This window comes from Marmota flaviventris, chromosome 15, assembly GCF_047511675.1.
Source record: "Marmota flaviventris isolate mMarFla1 chromosome 15, mMarFla1.hap1, whole genome shotgun sequence".
Classification (NCBI taxonomy): Eukaryota; Metazoa; Chordata; class Mammalia; order Rodentia; family Sciuridae; genus Marmota; species Marmota flaviventris.
The window spans coordinates 34,141,597-34,163,151 of NC_092512.1; the positions used below are offsets into that span (position 1 = coordinate 34,141,597).

The window sequence follows — 21,555 nt, forward strand, 5'->3', positions numbered from 1 at the left end:
ATTATAAGTAGCATATGAAACTAGAAATTAAGTAGTAAGGGGAATATAGGGCTTATGGAATAAGCATTATATTAAATAGTTATAACTAAATTCTGCAGACAGAAGTATCAGCATCTTCAAAAAAATGGATCAAAGACAACATTGTTAGGATGGCAATATACCCCAAATTGAATCACAGACTAGACACAATTCTCTTCAAAATTCCAGATGACTCACAGAAACTTGATGTAGCAATCCTAAAATTCATTTGAAAATGCAAGAAACCAAGAATGAACAATCTTGAAAAGAAGAGAACTCACACTTTGATTTAAAAACTTACTATGAAGCCACAATAATCAAGATAATGCAGTAATAGCAAAGGATAAAAACAACAGATCAATAAAACAGAACTGAGAGTCCAGAAATAAGCCCTCATTATTATGTTCAACTGATTTTCAGGAAATGTGCCAAGATAATTCACATGGTGCCTGGACAACTATCACTGAGATACACACTAGTCCCTAAATTTTTTTTTCCTTGCATTGTTGGGTATCAAATCCAAGACACGCTAGGCAAACACTCTACCACTGTTGGACAACTAGGTGTCCACAAACTCAAGAATGAAGTGGTAGCTCTATCTCATGCCATCTATACAAATGAACTCAAAATGGATCAAAGCTATAACTATAAAACTCTAGAAAAAAAACACAGATGTATACTGTGACTGTTTTCTAGATATGACACCAAAAACACAAGTAACAAAAGTAGATAAATTGGACTTCATCAAAATTAAAAATTCTTGTGCTTCCTAGAACAAAAATCAACAAAGTAAAGACAAGGTAGGTGGAGTGGTGTGCACCTGTAATCTCAGCCACTCAGGAAGCTAAGGCAGGAGGGTCAAAAGTTTGAGGTCAACCTGGGCAACTTAGCAAGACCCTGTCTTTAAATAAAAAATAAAAAGGGGCTGGTGCACACTTGTAATATCAGAGACTCAGGAGACTGAGTTAGGAAGATCACAAGTTCCAGACAAGCCTCATCAACTTAACAAGGCCCTAAGCAACTTATTGAGACCCTGTCTCAAAATAAAAAACAGAAAGGACTAGGGATGTGGCTCAGTGGTAGAGTATCACTGTGTTCAATCTCCATAGAGGGCAACAAGGGGAGGGTGAGGGGGAGAAGGGGAAGAAGAGGAAGAAGCAGGAAGACAAGAGGGGAAGGCGGAGGAGGAGAAAAGAAAGAAAAAGAGAATGAAGACAACACACAGATTGGGAGAAATTATTAGCAAGTCATATCTCACAAAGGACTTGTATTTAGAATATGTAAAGAACACTTACAACTCAATAATAAAAAGAAAAATAAGCCAATTAAATATGGGCAAAGGATCCAAATAGACATTTCCAAAGAAGAAAAATAAATGGCCAATAAACACATGAAAAGAAACTCAACATTTATCATTAGTCATCAGGGAAGTGCAAATCAAAAATACAATGAGACACTACTTCATACCCACTAGGATGGATATAATCAAAAAGACTGATAGTAGCAACATGGAGAAATTACAACCCTTAAACACTGATGTTGAAAATACAAAAAAATCTAGCCACTTTAGAAAACAATATGGCAGTTCTTCAAAAAGGAACCAAGTAGGGTTCAGGTTGTGGCTTAGTGGCAGACAGCTTGCCTCGTACATGTGAGGCATAGATTCGATCCTCAACACCACATTTAAAAAAATAAATAAAATAAACAAAATAAAGATATTGTGTCCATCTGTAACTAAAAAATATTAAAAAAAAAAAAGAACCAAGTGACACAGAAATTCCACTTCTAGGTACATATCTAAGACAAATGAAAACACTGAACACATAAGAACTTTGCATGCAAGTGTTCATAGCAATATTGTTCATGTAAACCAAAAAGAAGAAACAAACTAAATGTCCAATTAACTGATGAGTGGATTAATATCAAATCAATTATTTGATAATATTATTTGATGATAATAGAATTGATAATAAAAAGAAATGAGATGCTGATATTTGCTATAACATGGCTAAAATTTCAAAACATTATGCTAAACAAAAAAGCCAGTCTTAACCAGGTGCAGTGGTACATAATGTAACCACAAACTTGGGAGGCTGTGGCAGGAAGGTAACAGGTTCAAGGCCAACCTGGACAACTTTGACAAGATCCTATCTCAAAATAAAAAAATTTTAAAACAGACCAGGAGTACTGAGGATGTAGCTCAATGGTAGAGTGCTTGCCTAGCATGTCCTGGATTCAATCCTCAGCACAACAAAAAAATAAAAGCAGGAGTGGGTGGGGAGTAGCACCGTGGGGATATAACTCAATGGTAGAGTACCCCCAGGTTCAACCCCTAGCACTGCCCCCCCCCCAAAAAAAAAACAATCACACAGAACAGGCAAATCTATAATGTCAGACAGTAGATCAGTGGGTGGTGGGGGACAGAGAGTGACTACTGATGGGAACAGGATGTTTTATTGAAGGAGGGAGGGTGATAAAAATGTTTTATTTTATTTTTTTAAAGAGAGAATGAGAGAATGAGAGAGGGGGAGGGGAGAGGGAGAGAGAGAGAGAGAAATTTTAATATTTATTTTTTAGTTATCGGCGGACACAACATCTTTGTTTGTATGTGGTGCTGAGGATCGAACCCAGGCCGCACGCATGCCAGGCGAGCGCGCTACCACTTGAGCCACATCCCCAGCCCAATAAAAATGTTTTAAAACTGATTGTGATATTGGCAACACATCTCTGTGAATGTATTTAACATAACTGAATGTACACTTTAAATAGGTAAACTATATGACATGTAAATTATCTCAATAAAGATATTAAAAAGAATATTATTATTTTCATACTTCAAACCAGTATATTTTCTTGTACATAAACTGTATCTTCACAAAATTGCTTTATAAAGAAAAAAAACTCATTATTTTCTAAAACCATTTCTATAAACAGAGTATATATGTGATAACAAATCCAATGTCCAGGTAGCATGATAATGTCTCTCATTTTGCACTACCCTGTGCATATATGTACATTACCCTTCTACAAATGCATCCAGTTTAGCCAGTTCATCTGACAGGCCAACCAAGACATCCAGTGTGCCAACCTGGAAGGGAAAGATGGCATTTTATTATTTAGCTTTCATCCCTACCCACCCTTTTTACAAGATTATACAATATCTTGATTTAAAGGGCCCACAAATCTTAAATTCTTCATGTTTTATTTTATAACATGCAAGTGTACTAAAAAGATATTTGTCAGACATTTCAAATCTATTTATACATACAACGAATCCTCTGATTCATGGGTACAAGCACCATTTAGGATGTGAAGACTTTTCAAGGTATGCCTACACTTGTACTGTCCAGTGACAGTTGGTCATTTGAAGTCCTGCTCTACAACAAGGACCCTTAGCAGAAGGTCCATGGATGTGCATCTGAGGATCTATAATTGAATCTCTATACAAAATTGCATGCAAAAGATCCTATTTTGGAAGAAACATCCTGTCCAAATGGAATCCAAACTCCAAAAAAAATATCAAACGCTGAATATGTTCAGTAAGTCTTAAATGAATACTGTATATAACCACCTTACTTAGTTAACTAGCAAAATGTAAATATCACCATTCTTAACAAAAGTTCATTAAACCAATTACTAGCAGCTTCATCAACTGACTACTGGCAGCCTGTTTCACACTGAAGCTGCTAGATTACTGCTCTAGCATCAGTAGATCAGATCAGAATAGAATTGTAAATAGATTAAATGGATTAAATAATGAGGTTAGATTTGGCAAATATGATTAAGTAGGTGCTATAGTAAGATATTTACTGTGTTAGCAGAATATCAATTAACAGAAAAATTAATTCTGGGCTTGGGCTATAGCTCAATGGCAGAGCTCTTGCCTAACATGTGTGAGGCAGTGGGTTCAATCCTTAACACCACATATAAATAAACAAACAAAATAAAGGCATTCTGTCCATCTACAACTATTAAAAAATTATATATATATATATGTATATACATACATACATACATATATACTACTAAGATTTTCAACTCTGAAAATCATATTTCAAAAAGCACAAAAAAGTCTAGCAAGAAAAAAAATGTTATTTAGTTTGGGTAGTTACAACATCTCAAAGAAACGAAACTAGATTAACTAGAGATGAGAGGGTTTTCTACTGAAGGAACTGGGTATCTCATTTCTACCAAAAGAAAGAATTGGCCCCTCCTGATTCCAAACACTTTGACTACACTCCTGATTATACTCTTACACAGTGCAGCTTTACCTTTAAGTCAGGAATGTTGAACTTGGAAGAAATAGCAAGGTTATTGTTCTTCGAAGTCGCTGCATGCAGTTTCTCCCATGTTTGCTGACAGGTTTTCTCCCCAGGAGCAGATATAAGCCAGAATTCAGTCATGTTTATTACCAGGAACTTCTTTGGAAATCAATAAAGAAGCTATAATGTAAAACAAAGCAAACACACAAAAGTATATTTAATATCATTCATTTCTAAAATGTTTCAGTCACAGGATAAATGATAAAGTTTATATCTAAAATGTACTCCATAAACCCATGTGTTAAAGATTTGGCCCACAGCCCACGGTGCTACTGGGCCTAACTGGAGAAAGTTATGTCATTGGTAGACATAGAACTCTGGCCACTCCCTCCCTCACTCACTCTTTAAACTGGTGTCTTATTATGTCGCCCAGGCTAGCCTCAAACTCCAGGATTCAAGCAATTCTCCCACCTCAGTCTCCCAAGTAGATGGGACTATAGGCATGCGCCACTATGCCTAGCTTCTCCCTTTTTGCTTCTCACGGCTATGAGCTAATCAGTCCTACTTTGCCATGTGTTCCTTCCATGATGTATTGCACCACCACAGTCCAAAGCAACAGGGCCATGTGACCACAGACTGGAACTTCTGAAACCATGAGCCAAAATAAACCTTTCTTCCCTTTAAATTGATTCTTTCAAGTATTTTGTCACAGTGACAAAAAGCTAGCACAAACCTGTTTCAAAAGTAATCTAACACTGGCATATAATATCAAGCAAATTTACTTATCTGGAAGTAAATACATCTGTGATTTATTTGTGACACTAAAAAAAAAGATGATAAAGATCTAATATAGGGGGCTGGGGATATGACTCAATAACAGAGTGCTTACCTAGCATGTATGAAGACCTAGGTTCAATCCCCAGAACCAAAGGGCAAAAAGACCTAATATATGAATTACTTAATGTTTTCAACAGTATATAACATCCTAAATAGAAATTATTCAAGAAGTGAGACTACCCAAAATACCAGTCAGAAGTTTTCATTCAACCAAATCCAAGGGTCACAAATTTATAGATTTCCCTTAAATTTAACACATATAAACAAAATGAAAAAAAATTAAAGCTATGCATAATCAACCCGAGAAAGACTTAATTGAATCAGTGCATTTGAATAGTAGTGACCAAATAAATTTGCCACATTAATTTAGAAAATCCCACAAAGTAGTCAAATTGATGATTATCCATATTCAACCTAAAGGAATCTCCTCAAATCTCCAATATGTTCTTAGTTACCATCAAACATTTGAAGAAAAAAAAAAGTGTCTTGCTAACCTACCTGGTTTTGTTCAAATACAAGGTTGTGGGGAGGAGTAAAAACACTATTGAAGCTGAGTTACAGAAGCAGCTGTGGATCCTTCTTCCCAAAGACTCCCATTAAAATACATCCAACCCTCTTCTACAATCTTTTTTCCTTCCTCTTCCTCCCCTCCCCAAACACACACAGGAGGGAGTGGGTAAAATATAAATCTACTCAGAATCTAAGTAGATAAAAAATACAACATAAAATAACTCATATAAATGATAACATTACGGTATCATTTTCCAATCTAATTGCCTTCAGGAGAACCATCATAAGCTCTCTACCACTACTGCTCATTTAACCTCTCCTGAAACTGGACTCCATGTCTGTAAATTGAATATATATCTGTCCTAAGAACAAAATCAGATAATGAATGGGAAAAGACTTAATAAACTTTCTTCAAAATATAGTTAATCATAATGAACTTTCATAATCTCAGTAGCCCACTTTAATGAAAGTAAACCTGTCTACTTATTATGTATGGTATCATTAAAGTAAACTTAAGCCACATGCAGTGACACTCACCTGTAATTCCAGGAATTCAGGATTTTATTTAAGAAAAAGATTTGACTGTGGATGTAGCTCAGTGGTAGAACATTTGCCTAACATGCCCAAGACACTGAGTTCAGGGAGGGAAGGAAGGATCCATCCCTACCTCCTCCTGGATGAATGGATGATCAATGAATCTGGGGCAAACATGGCAAAATGTTAATAGCTATTAAATCTAAGTAGTAGATGTGTGGATGTCTGCTAATTTGCAATATTTGAATTTTTCTGTATATGAAATATTTAAAATCTCAAACTGTTATAAGAATGTAATTAATTTATGAGTTAAAATATAACACTGCTTAGTACAATTTATAAACTATAAAATGTTAGTGAACTATCAAGTGGCATATTCAGAGAACAGAATAATCTATCAAGTTAATCCTCCTTTAGGGTCCATATATTTAATAATGTTGCATATATTTAACAATGCTAAAGGATAGGAGCTTAGACTACACCTATACTAACTCCAAAACCTATTCAGGAAGTTGCCTTTTATAATTAATTCCTGATGAAATGTTGTGGACCTATCTGCTGCCTATGTGCTCCAGCACATTTAGGTCACCTCACCAAAACTGCTCCAACAACTGGTACCCTTTTCACTTTCCTTTGACTACTTTGGCCTTAGCTATTTCCCTACCTCTAGTTTCCTTTATCTAATACTCTTGCACTTAACCAAATCTAGCTATTTAGCTCAACACCAATCACAGTATTTTAAATTCCTCAGTTTATCAAGAGAATCCAATGGCATCTTTAAATTTCTGTTAGTAATCCAGATCTTCAAAGTGACTATGGTTTTTGGAAAAACTGAGCTTTTATGTATTTACTTTATACAACTAGCTCTGTTGAAATACATTCTTATACCTCCCCAATAAATGACAGGTAATGAAGTCACGTGTTGCAATTCTCCCTGACAGCAGTGTTTTATTATTTAAACTGCACCTGTTTCAAAGACTGTAATAAGATGGATGCAGCGGTGTATCCTATAACCCCAACAACTTGGGAGGCTGAAGTAGGAAGATAGCAAATTTCAAGGTCAACCTCAGCAACCTAGTGAAACCCTGTCTCAAAATAAAAAGTAACAAAAGAGCTGGGGATGTAGATCAATGGTAGTTCACACATGGGTTCAATTCCCAGTACCACCATACTACAAATAAATAAATAAATAAATATGCCCTTTATGTTTGGTGCTGTGCTACACATTTCTCATGAATTACCTTAGTTAATTCCTACAACCACCCTATGAGACACTCAGAGATTAGTAATTTATCTAAGGCCACACATCTGGCAGATGGGATTCAAATCCAGTTGTGTTTGACTATAAAGGCCATGTTCTCTTTACTGTGTCAGGTTAGGAAAGAGGAATGCTCTGCAGTCACATATGCCTGAGGTCTTCCATTTGAAGAGAGATCCACAAGCAACCTGGAACCCCTTCATCCTGTTCAGTTCCAAGTTCAGAGTACCCTGGAAGTCTAATGGATTCTGCTACATAAAAGTGTCTGACTCTTCTATTTTCACCCACAATTTCTAAATTTCTAAAATAGTCCAGAACCTGGCATCCAAAACTATCCTACGTCCTAAAAGGAACAATGGTTACTTCACACAAAAAGATTAAAAAAAAAAAAATTTAGAGATTCAAGGGACCTAACCTGTCAGATCATAGAAGAACCCAAAAACTTTGGAGTCTCACAAGAGTTAAAACCCTTACTCTACTCCCTTGTAAGTCCTCTCATGTGCAAAATGGAAATTCCACAAACCTCTTTACACAACTGTTGGAAGGAATGAATAAAATGATGACCTAGATCTTTTTGGAGGTAACTGTATTAACTATGTCCCTAACACATTCTCGTTCTCAGGCTCTCCCCAGCGTCCCAGGAGGGAAATATCCTGTTTACTTATACGTTATGAATGCCACTATCATGCACTTATCACATTATCCCCACCCCAAGCTTTTTTTTTTTTTTTGGTGCTGAGGATAGAACCCAGAGCCTTACACAATGTCCACAGTTAAACTCTTACATGTGTCACATTTTTAAAAAAATTCTTGAAATTTAAGAATAATTTAACTTAGTTGCAAATAAAATGTAGATATAATTTACTATTTGGGGATACATTTTACTATTTGGGAATACACTGTACTATTTGGGGAGTGGGGAGGCTGAGAAAATAAAATCCATGTTGCTAAACACATTTCCCTTTTTCTCTCAGATGCCAGGAAAGAGTCAAAAAAAGTGGCCAATGGTTAGGAACTTAAAAAGAACCTGAACACCTCCACTGCTTCAAATGACTTGGTTTTGTGGGGGAGTTTGTTTGTTTGATTTTGTTTTGGTACCAGGGATTGAACTCAGAGGCACTCAACCACTGAGCCACATCCCCAGCCCTTTTTTTTAATATTTTATTTAGAGATAGCAAGTTTGGCGCCTCACTTTTGCTGAGGCTGGCTTTGAACTCACAATCCTCCTGCCTCAGTCTCCTGAACAACTGTGATTACAGGCACACACCACCATGCCCAGCCAAATTACTTGTTTTTATTGCTAACTATTTCCTTTTGCTTCATCTTGTATTTTTGAAATCAAACATAAATGCAGATACATCATATGCTAAACAGAAGAAAAAATTATCAAATAGGCACACTGACTAAAGGTTGGGGTTCTTAAGACTCAGACTCAAATCTACATTCCTCCCTTGTGCAAATGTGTAAATGTGTTTCTCTCCTGTTGGTTTTCTCTATACCCTAGGCAATTCTAGGCTAAATGCTGGACACTCCCAAACTGTATTGTCAGCCTGGGCTCTCCTGCAACAAAAAGAACTGTACCCCAACGATATCAGCCACTGACTACCTTTCCACTCTTATGTCTCAAAAGCACCTAACACTTCTAGCTAGCTCATCATCCCTTTCCCTAACCTTGGTCCTAATCCAGTGTTCCCTGAGCTAGCCTAGGTGTACCTCTGCAACACCAGACAATTAAGATCGTCAAATATTCTAAAGGCAGCAACCAATACTGATCAGATGCTTCCTAGCTACTTCACCAAAGTACTTCCCATATATTAATTCATTAACTTATTAAAACAACCCCATGAGAGGGATAGTAATTACAAAGAAACCAAGGCACAGAAAATACCTCAGATGATATATATTATGTAGCAGGTTATATACTAGATGAGACTATATATTATATGCTAAGGGTGATATTATATATTCTTATAGCACATTCTCTATAGAACACTTTTTACTAATATCTGCCTTCTAAATAAAGTAGAAATCATGTAGTTTTTGCTCACTATGGTATTCTCTCAATATATGGCATAGAAGCTGGCATGATAGAGTGTCAAAATGTCTTTGTTGAATATTCTTGGATAAACAATGTGAAACTTAAATAACATAAATTACTTAACTCATAACTGGTGGGCTCCTTTCACTTCCCAATTTATTTCTTAAATCGACTTTATTTAAATATAATCTACATACAATCATATATCCGAGAGTTCAATTAGTTTTTGGCATACATATAGATCTGTGTAACCACTGCTAAACTGAGACCCTGGGTACAATCCCCAGTATTGAAGAAAAAAAAGTCTATCATTTCTATCATCTCAAAACCTTCCCTCACATCTAGTCCCATCAATCCCTGCCCAACTGCCAGCTCTGGACAAATGCTGATCTGCTTTATGTCACCACAGATTAGTATTATATGATCTAAAATTTCATTGTTAATGGAAGCATACATCATGTATTTTTCTCTATCTAGCTGCTTCTGCTGAGCATGTCCTTGATATTTGTCCATGTTGTGTATATCAGTACTTCATTAAGTTTTATTGCTTATAACAGCACTGCATGAATACACTACAATTTATCTGTTCAGCTACTGATGGTCATCTGAATTGTTACTAATTTGGTACCATTAAGAACAAAGGCACTGCCAGGCATGGTGGAACACACCTGTAATTGGGAAGCTGAGGCAGGAGGATCACCAAATTCAAAGCCAGCCTCAGCAATTTAGCAAGACCCTAACAACTTAGCAAGACTCTATCTCTAAATAAAATATAAAAAAGGGTGTGGCTCAGTGGTTGGGTGCCCCTGAGTTTAATCCTCAGTGCCAAAAAAAAAAAAAAAAAAAAAAAAAGGAACAAAGGCACTCTGAACATTCCTCTACAAAGTTTTTTTTTGTAAAGATGTATTTCCATTTCTCCTGGGTAAAATTCTAGGAACAGAATTTCTAAGTAGAGATTCTAACATTTTATATTCCTTACAAGGTATGCAAGCTCTAGTTGTTCCATATGCTCACTCGCACTTAGGGTTCTCAGTCTTTTCATTTTTAGCCATTCCAGAGCTGCAGGGATACCTTGCATTTTCATAATAATGAAGTTCAGTACCTTTCCATGATATTAGCCATTTTGGATCTTCATTTGTGCAGTCTCTTTTCAAGTCTTTTGCCCAATTTTAAAAAATAATAATAATAAGGTGACTTATTACTGAGTTGTAGAAATTGTATACTGATACAATTTCTTTGTGATATACATACATGGTACTAGTAGGCTTTATGCCATTACAACAAATACCTGTGGGCTGGGAGTACAACTCAGTTGTAGAGCACTTGCCTAACAGGCACAAAGCTCTGGGTTTCAATCCCCAGTACTATAAAACAAACAAACAAACAAACACCTGAGATAATCAACTTAGAAAAACAAAAGGTTTATTTTGGCTCAGTTTTGGAGGTGCCAGTCTATGATCACTGGTTGGCCACGTTACTTTCAGGGCTACGGTGATGCAGTGGATCATGGCGGAAGCATGTGGTAGAGCAAAAGCACTCACCTGTGGCCACATAGAAAAAGAAAGAAAAGGTATGAAAGGGGCATAATTTTTCACAGATACCCCACGAGCTAAAAGCCTCCCAACAAGGCATCATCTCTTAAATTTTCTTTCTTTTTTTTTTTTTTGGGGGGGGGGAGTGGGCAGCAAGGGTTACTGGGGATTGAAGTCAGGGCACTTGACCACTAAGCCACATCCACAGCCCTATTTTGTATTTTATCTAGAGACAGGGTCTGAGTTGCTTAGCACCTCGAGTTTGCTGAGACTGGCTCTGAACCTCAGCCTCCCAAGCCATTGGGATTACAGGTGCGTACCCCTGGCAACCTCTTAAATTTCCTACCACCTCCCAACAGTGCCACGCTGGGACCAAGCCTGGCCACATGGAATTTTGTGGGACACTAAATATCCAAACTACACAGACATTTACATATTTTTCTCTCAATTTGTGGCTTACCTTTTCTTAATGGTGCTTCTGAATAGAAATTTTCAATTCTGCCAGTGTCCAATGTATATTTTTTAAAATAATAGATGCTTTCTGTGGTAGATGTAAAATGTGCCTACCCCAAGGTAATAATTATTTGTCCTGCTTGAAATTTGCTGAGTGTCTTGGATCTGTATTTATAGGTTTCATCAAATCTTTAATTTTTTTCAGCCATTATTTTCTTCAAAAATTTTTTATGCTCCCCTCTCGAGATATAATCACATTTTAAACCACTTGATATTATTCTACAGGTCTCTGAGCTTCATTTTTTGTTTGCTTGTTTGTTTTCCTCCAGTTGTTTCTCTCTTTCTGCATTAAGTTTGGATAGTATCTTGCTCTACATTTTATTTTGTTGACCTTTCTTTATAGTCTCTAATCTATCATTCATTTCATCCAGTGAGTATCTCACTTCAGGTGCCTTTTTCTACATTATAAGTTCCATTTTTAATGTTCTCCATTTCTTTCTTCATTACGTTCATGTTTTCTGTTAAGTCATTGAGCCTACTATAATTCACAATGTTACATTGTTGATCACTGGGTTTTGCTGTCTTCCTTTTAAGAGTGTTGTACTTTGTTCTGACAGGCAGTTAAGTGACATGAGGATCAGCTTGATCTACTCAAGGCTCGTTCTTAAACTTTGTTAAAATGAGCCCTCAACTTTACTAATTTAGTTTTGTTACTGACCACTGGGGATTTTATTGAATGTCCCAATCCTGTGAGCTCCAGCAATTGTTCAGTTTAAAACCCTGTTGATCCTCCTAGAGAGAGACCTATGTCACTTTCTGGGGTTTTATGTCTCTGACAATCAGACTTGCAAATTCTAGCCAGATAAGCCTTCCCCAAACCTAATCTCCTTAAATCAGTAAGATCAATATGCTCTTCTTGGGTTTTACCCTTGCTAACTATGGTGCAGAGTATGTATGTACAGGAAGAAAGCTGGAGATATTACAGAGCTCACACTTGTTTCCTTTCTCTCAGTTCTTGTACTGCTCGCTATTCACTACCTAGAAGCAGTTTCTTCCTATGTCTTGTCCACGTTTGTAGTTGTTTATGGTGGGAAAGCACATCTGCGTACCAGTTACTCCACTGCAGTCAGAAACTGAAGTCTCAGCCAGTTGTGTTATACATATTATTCATGAGTTTTTGGTTTTGCTAATTACTATTTATTTCTGTGTGGGAATTCAGCCATAACCTCCCAGCCTATCTCAGTACTATGTTTTACATTTAACAGAAAACAGAATTATAACAATGAACACCAAAAATTTAACAAATCTAGGCTGAAAGACTGAATACTGTGTATGAAGAATGGAACAAAACAATGAACATGTATTACTTTGGTAACAAAGGAAGAAATACTCACTTTTGTTTGAAAAACAACAACAGATGCAGCCTGAATAGATGTCACTTACATTCATATATGTGCCATTAATTTGCAAACATAGGGCAAGATATTTTGATTGGTAAATTATAAAGTCATTTAAAAACATTGATAAAGCAAGGAGCATTGACATATATGCCTGTGATCCCATGAACTCAGGAGGCTAAAGCAAGAGGATTACAAGTTCAAGGATAGCCTCAGCAACTTAGCAAAGCCCTAAACAACTTACCAAGACCCTGTCTCAAAATAAAAACTTTTTTAAAGTACTAGGGATATAGCTCAGGAATAAAGTACCCCTGGGTTCAACCCCCAGTACCTATATAAATAAAAGCACTGTTGAAGCTATAATAATTTGACATCATTAATAAAAGATCTAAAATGTTTTAGAATACTATATCATCACTATCTAAAAATGTGCATATCCTTTGACCCAGCTATATCAACTTTAATAAAGGAAATAAGGATAGAGATAAGCATAAAACATTAATTTATGTTTTTTTTAAAAAGCCGTTAATGATTACCTCTTGGGAGTGGCTCATGAATGTTTTTATTTTCATTTTTTGTGCAGATTCCTGTTTCTCAATTTTTTAAAAATGAATTCTATATGTAAGCATGCATTCCAAAAACAACAGCAAAGAAAAAAATCCTTATTAGCACATTACTCTCATACTTGAAAACAGTGAAAACTTTAAAAGCTATTAACATGGTATTATAACAAAGAAACCTGATGATGATACAAAGCAGAAGAATAAAGCTGATTAACAGCAGCTACATCTCAAGCATGGGATCAAGGCTGGTCAACAAAGTTTTTATCTCACTAGGAATGATAGCCAGAGAAAACCCAAATGCTAACCTCAGAAAGCACAGTGTAACCGACAGAGCACTGCACTGACAAACTGAAGCCTTGGGATCTAACCCCAGTTCTGAATATTACTGTCTGTAAAAATTTCCTCATTTGTAAAATGAGAGGATTAGATTTTGTTTATCCAAAAACCTATTCTGCTCCTTCACTCATTTCCTGAATCTATACTGGGTGAGGCCCAGGACTATCCTTTTTTCTTATTAAGCCCTTCAGGTAAATCAGATGATCAGCCAGATTTCTGAGCCACTATTCCAAAACAGGCATTTTCATGATTATATAGTGAGTTCAATGTGACAAGAAATGTCAATATGCTTATTAAAATATAGCTAAATGTCATATCATCATCAAGAACCACATAGCATTTTTAGTTCTATAACACATAAATGCTTTTTTGTTCTACGAAATTTAGAAACCATATATACACACACATATACTGACACATATATCAAACCACTTTGTATATGTTTTTGATGACAACTAACAAGCTGAAAAAATAAAGTCAACAACAACATATGAAATCAAGTATAGAACAAAATGAAATCTGAGTAAACTCTTGCTTTGCTCAAGAATGCATAATTCAGGGCTGGGGATGTGGCTCAAGCGGTAGCGCGCTCGCCTGGCATGCATGCGGCCCGGGTTCGATCCTCAGCACCACATACAAACAAAGATGTTGTGTCCGCCAAAAACTAAAAGTAAATATTAAAAAAAATTCAAAAAAAAAAAAAAGAATGCATAATTCAACCAAGTACAGTAGTGCACACCTGTGGAAGGCCATCCTCACACGTGATTTGAGTTACCTCCCTGGCTGGGCGAGAGGCACTTAGACACATCCTTGTGTCCAGAGTTTTCCCCACTCTTCTCAGATCCGAGGGCTTGTCCGTGTGGAAGCGCGTCTGGCCACTACCCGGAAGACCCAATCATGGCACCAGACCTTGGGACACTGCCCCTCCTTAATCTTCACTGGATGGGATTTTCTCTCCCTCCCCCTCCCTCCCTCCCTCCCTCCCTCCCCCTCTCTCTCTCTCTCTCTCTCTCTCTCTCCTCTTCAGTAAACCTTGCTACCTGCTACCATAATAGGTGGCTGGAGCTGGGGGAAGCCATCCTGGAGCCTGTCTCTTTAATTCAAAACTCCCTTCAGATTTCTCACTTAGCTGAACCTTCATTTATGAAGCCTGTGCTGGCCGCAGGCTAAACACACCCATAATCCTACCAACTTGGAAGACTGAGGCAGAAGGATCACAAGTTTGAAGCCAGGCTCTCCGGTTTAGTGAGACCCTTAAAACCTTAGAGACCTGATCTCAAATTAAAAAAAAAAAAAAAAGAATGGGTATGTCACTTAGTGGTACAACACCCTTAAGTTTGAGTTTAATCCCCAGTACTAGAAAAGGAAGAATGTATAAATCAGTTAAGTGTAGTGGCACAACGCCTATAATCCTTGCTACTTGGGAGGATGAGGCAAGAGGATCACAAGTTCAAAGCCAACCTGGGTTACTTAATGAGACATCTCAAAATTTAAAAATATATAGTTTCCTAAAAGTATATGGAATTTATTAAAGAACAGAGTACAACCTTACATACAATATCAGATAGGTTTGTGACCAGTGTTCCTTCTCCAAGGGACAGAAGACTAAATAACACAAAACATATGCCCCTAACCCTGCTTCTTAGAAATACAATTCAAATCTGCCAGTCTTCACTGTCATCAAGCACTAGTCCTTGTCTGAGTTTTCATGTTTTATCCTCACAATCTTCCTGGACTCTTCATCCATTTTGACCTCAGGCCAAGTGGGAAGGAGAAATGAAAGATAAACCTGGGTCCAAACCTCAGGGACTTTTTTTTTTTAAAGAGAGAGAGAGTTTTTTAATATTTATTTTTAGTTTTCGGTGGACACAACATCTTTATTTTATTTTTATGTGGTGCTGAGGATCTAACCTGCACCCGATGCATACCAGGCAAGCGCACTACCGCTTGAGCCACATCCCCAGCCCCTCAGGGACTTTTTATATACTGTATCTCTCAGTTCTAGGAGTTTGAAAACAATTAATTATTTTCCTACCACAATTAATTAAAATGTAAAATTAAAACAATAATGTAGTAATTTATTCAACAACACAAAAAGTGGGGGTGCTCAGCCTGAACAGGAGATCTGCTGTGCATTGCCTCTGTGAATGGAAGGTACGAGCCTGACCCATGACAGGGCTGCAGAAAACAGCAGCACCCCAAAAAGTGCTCCAACCCTTAACTGATTTTAATGCTTTTAAGAATACTGCAGTCTCTGAAATGCAGTCATCTTTCACAATATATTAAGCCTAGAAACTGGCCAATATGCAAACAACTTCCTTTTCAGATTTTATAATTAGTTAGGCCTCCATATCCACAGATTCCTCATCTCAGGCATCAACCAACCATGGAATGAAAATATTCATCTGTGCTGAATATGCAGACTCTTATCCTTATCATTATATTACCCAGTATTGCTGGGAGCCATTAGCCAAGTAGGTATGACAATTTCCTTGCCAGCGTACCCCATGTTGCTGACATGTTGCAGCGACATTGAATGTAGGTGACCTTGCTCAAGGACCAAGGCAGATTAGGGTGTTCCCGGTTTTAAGATAATCCTGTTTAGGGCGTTCCCAGTTTAGGTTCCAGGTTTAAGGTTTAAGATTATTCCTGCTGGGAATAGGGCGTATCCTGCTGCCTGAGTTCCCCTTGAGTTCTCACGGCATTCAGACAGTATATTTTGGAGATAGAAGCCCAGTGGTGGTGGATTTGGGCAGAGAACGTGGAGTTGGGCAGAGAACGTGGATTTGGGCAGAGAACGCAGATTTCCCCAGAACGTGATTGTAGACGGCTGGTGTGAGTTCGGGAATAAAGAGTTGCTGTTTGAATCTACAAGCTGTGTGGTGGCTCGTGATTGTGTGCCCAGCCAGACTGCGGCATTTGTGCCCAGCCAGACTGCGGCATTTGTGCCCAGCCAGACTGCGGCATTTGGCGGCCCGTGCGGGGAACTTCTGAAACTTAGAGGTAAGTGAAATTTCTCACCCTTGAGGAAGAGAAAAAAAAATGGGTGAACATTTCAAAAAACAATGTGTTATTGTTTTGATTTATTTTATTTTTATTTCAAGTTGCCTGTTCCTAGAACTTTCTCAGGCAAACTGGGGAAAATGGTTGACTCAAGGTTTGAAGTTGTTCGCCTCCGAGCAAGAGAAATTGTTAGAGGAAGGAGGCACCCCAGTAAGACCAAGAACAGTTAGGACATATGTTGATACAATACAAAAATGTAGCCCATGGCTTTTTAAAGACAAGTTATTAAGTATATCAATGGGACCATCATGGTATCCTGTAGAAAGATTTTTCTTCAACAAGAAAGAGAGGGCTAGTTCTGTTTGCTACACTTGTCTAAGATCTTGGTTTCTACAAAGTTCTGATTAATTTACAAAGCTAAAATGTTGAAACAGCAACCACTCTTTACTTATTAAGTCCCATAAGGTAATATATTTAAACATGTGTGTTTTCATAAATTGGTAAATGGAAAAATGTTTAATATTGCTTTGGTCTGTGTCTTTGCTAAAACAAGGTTACTAAGTGTTAAGATTCTATCATGTGTAATTTATATACAAAGAGTAGAAAAATTTTCAGTTGGGTTTCAATTATAGTATTATAGTATCATAAAAAACATGAAAGTCTTTCATCTTATTAAAGTGGAGTAATTTGTCTAAATCAGAATTTTTATAAGAGTTGTTTCAGAATGTAAATTTATAAAAAGGGTTAACAGTTAAAAAAGATATAAAAAGATTCAAGATGTGGGAATATATTTTAATATGGAAGGTTAAAAGAAAAAGAAATGTTTCTAGATGAGATAATCTCTGTGTGGTAAAGTAAAAAGTTGTAAAATGCCATTTAAAAAAGATTTTGAGGAAACTAGACTTACTTTAAAAGCTTGAGAAAGGAAGAAAGAAGAAAAAGGTATTTGTACATGGCAGATTGAGACAAAGCTTCTCAATGGAGTTTAAAAAAAAAAAAAGCCTTTGGTTGAAGGGCAGCCATGTAAACTAACATTAAAGAGATTTAAACAGAATCTAAGCCTCGTTTAAAAGAGTGAAGTTGTAGGTGGTGAAAAAGTACATTTAAAAGTACAGTATAGATGATAATTAAAAGGCTTTAAAAGGTTAAATTGAAGGTGGTCGAGATACCTTCATGGCGGAAAAAAGATTGCTTTATTGCATCATTCGAAGCCTAGTTAATCTTAAAGGCATTACTTTAAAAAAATGGGAAGATAATAAGATAAAAGATACTTAGATAAAGAAGATTAAAAATTTGAAGTGAAAAACTTTAAAGACAGAAGTATAGAAAGTTAAAAAGAAAAAAGATAAAGAAGATGTAAAAAGATAGAAAAGATGTAGGAAGACAAGAATTTTAAACCCACAAAATAGGAAAAAAAAAAAAAACTAGGAGGAAAATAAGCAACTAAGGGTAAAAATACAAACCTTAGGGAAAAAAAAAAAAAACTAGAAGATAGAAATAAGATAGAAAATGGTTGAAAATGTCAAGTAAGGTATTACACAGATAGAAAATGCAAAAAGCTAAGACAACTATTAGATACAGACATACTTATTAAAGCAAAAAGAGGGAATTGGAAAGGGGTATATATCCCCCATAGATAAACTTAAAATAACCCTTTTTACTCTAAACTTTTAAAATTTGGATTCATCAGGACTTAGTGCTGCGGAAAGACATGTGTATCCAAAAAATGTACATAAGCCTAAGGTACTTTGGAAAGATATTCTAACAGGACAATGGAAAGGTCCTGACCCAGTGATTGTCTGGAGTCGGGGTTTTGTTTGTGTTTTTCCACAGGGAGAACAGCAGCCGATTTGGATTTCAGAGAGATTAACTAAACAATTTCTACAGATCGAAAAGAAGATGATTTGACTCAAATCCATAACAGCTGATATCCAGAACTCCAGCTTGGCCATTCTTACATCTGCGACAGTGATTAACCAGTGATGCAATTTTTATTTCCTTGCCAGCGCACCCCATGTTAACTGTGGTAGTGCTGGCATATCTTTGCTGATGGTGTCACCAGTGATGCAATTTTTCCCAAGGAGCCGTCAATTGGCTTGGTGTCGTGGCATTTCTGTATCCTCCTCCCTTCTGCTAGTGATGGTCTAAAATTTGGGGGCCAATGGCTTATGCTGGACCGGTAGTCAGTGACGGGTATGATCCAATTACAGTGGTATCAACCTAAGACAGGAGGCTGACGCCTAAAGGTCAGTTTTCCGATGACGGGTAAGAACCATATGTTGAATTGGACAACCTACCAGGCACGGTCCATAAGCCACATTAACCTCACTCCCCCACTGGCACCAAGGCCAAATTTGGGGGCCAACAGAGGTGAGGCAAAGAACCTCACCCCCCCCCCCACTGGTGCATAGACCTATCCACAAGTATGGCTGTATGCTGGACCGGTAGTCAGTGACGGGTATGATTCAATTGCAGTGGTATCAACCTAAGACAGGAGGCTGACGCCTAAAGGTCAGTTTTCCGATGACGGGTAAGAACCATATGTTGAATTGGACAACCTACCAGGCACGGTCCTTAAGCCACATTGCTTGTTGTTTAATTAATCAGAAGGGGGGAGATGCTGGGAGCCATTAGCCAAGTAGGTATGACAATTTCCTTGCCAGCGTACCCCATGTTGCTGACATGTTGCAGCGACATTGAATGTAGGTGACCTTGCTCAAGGACCAAGGCAGATTAGGGTGTTCCCGGTTTTAAGATAATCCTGTTTAGGGCGTTCCCAGTTTAGGTTCCAGGTTTAAGGTTTAAGATTATTCCTGCTGGGAATAGGGCGTATCCTGCTGCCTGAGTTCCCCTTGAGTTCTCACGGCATTCAGACAGTATATTTTGGAGATAGAAGCCCAGTGGTGGTGGATTTGGGCAGAGAACGTGGAGTTGGGCAGAGAACGTGGATTTGGGCAGAGAACGCAGATTTCCCCAGAACGTGATTGTAGACGGCTGGTGTGAGTTCGGGAATAAAGAGTTGCTGTTTGAATCTACAAGCTGTGTGGTGGCTCGTGATTGTGTGCCCAGCCAGACTGCGGCATTTGTGCCCAGCCAGACTGCGGCATTTGTGCCCAGCCAGACTGCGGCACAGTATAATTAATCTGGAAATAATTTAAAGTATATGGGAAAGCATGTGTAATGTATGTAGATACTATGCCATTTTATACAAAGACTTGAGCATCCTTGTATTTTGGTATCCACCAGGGAATCAGTGAGAAGTCTTGGAACCAAGTCCTCTCAGACACCAAAGGGCAACTGTACCAAGTTTACTAAAGCAGTTTATTTCAACAAGCACAAGGAAAATGGATGCCTCAGGTATCAGTGAAATATCACATGGCCTTCCAAATATGCACTTCAACTCTTAGTGAAACTGACCAGTATGAAACATTTAACACAAAATATTTATTTGGGTACTGAGGAATTAGCCCAAGGACACTCTACCACAGAGCTACATCTCCATCCCTATTTATTTATTTATGTATGCATTTCAGTACTGGAGATTAAACTCAGGGGTGCTTTATCACTGAGCTATATCCCCAGACCCTTTTATTTTGAGACAGGGTCTCACTCAGTTTATGAAGCTAATCTCAAACTTGTGATCCTCCTGCCTCTCAACCTCCCAAGTCTCTAGGACTATAAGCATGCACCATCATACTTAGCCCTTTTTATTTTTTATTTTGACACAGAATCTGGCTAAATTGTCCATGCTGACCAAACTTAAAATCGTCCTTCCTCAGTTTCCCAGGTCATTGGGATTATAGATGAAAGCCACCATGCCCAGATAAGCCATTCATTTTAAAATTTAGTTGCCTAGAAATCACTTACACTGCATAAAATGAAAGAAAGAATGACCATTTCCTCTTTGAATGTAAAGATTTCATCCTTCAAAACATAAGCATCTTAAATGGGATGGTGGGAGAGGCTTACTTTTATTATAACTTGCTTAAATGTTTCCAATAACTAAAAGGGGAATTTTACTTTTCAGGGAATACTTCCATGATTCATATGGAATGAGATTTAAAAACTGTCACAACTTACACCTTCATTAAACAAATTTTAACTCTTATATATTTTGTTTTCAACATTATTTATAAATACTCTATCTCCCATTAAAGACTACCTCAAGTTCACTGAATAAATATACTTAAATATAAAAGAAAATTTAATCTTTAATAGATACATTTTATAAACCACTACACTCTTTTCATGCCACAGTTGACAAGAAATAAATTTGTAAAAGGAAAGCCTTCCTTTCACACAAGATGCCATAAAAACTGGAAACAAGAGCTGGGGATGTAGCTCAGGGGTAGAGCACCTGCCTAGCATACATGAGGCCCTGGGCTCCATCCCAAATACAGGGGAAAAAAAAGACTTGCAACATGTTGCAGGAAGTAGTTACACAAAATACAATGTTGGAAAGTTTCTAGTAATTTCTGATAAAGCTGGTTGAAACGGCAGATATAGCCAATAGGGAACAGTTGAATGGCTACTACTGAAAGTCATCATCAAAATCTTCTGGGCTCCCAGAGACTCCTCTCTGTACAGGCAACTCAACAAAGGGAGCAGACAATTCCTTCCATGCCAGGGGATTCCCTGAATCTACATTCATGGCTCCCCAAATGTTACTTCCCTTTCTTTTGGGTTAATCACTTATAATCTTGACTGAACCACAGTACCACACTCTGCTAGAAGGTGCTGATGTCTCTGTTGCAATGTATTCTGGCCTGAAATTTATCAAGTTAAAGAGTTAAAATAAATTTTCCCTATTTTAA

At 37.4% G+C, this 21,555-nt stretch overlaps 1 protein-coding gene across 1 annotated transcript in view; it reads right to left on the bottom strand.

The window, feature by feature from the left end:
- The window catches only part of Atp6v1c1 (ATPase H+ transporting V1 subunit C1), a 51,450-nt gene that overhangs the window by 25,058 nt on the left and 4,837 nt on the right, over positions 1-21,555 (bottom strand). Inside the window, exons 2-3 of the mRNA XM_027948866.2 lie at positions 4,290-4,460; positions 3,039-3,106 (exon numbers count right to left, since the gene is read on the bottom strand). Of these exons, the coding sequence (XP_027804667.1) occupies positions 3,039-3,106; positions 4,290-4,421 (200 nt within the window). The 5' untranslated portion in view covers positions 4,422-4,460. The remainder of the gene's footprint in view (positions 1-3,038; positions 3,107-4,289; positions 4,461-21,555) is intronic.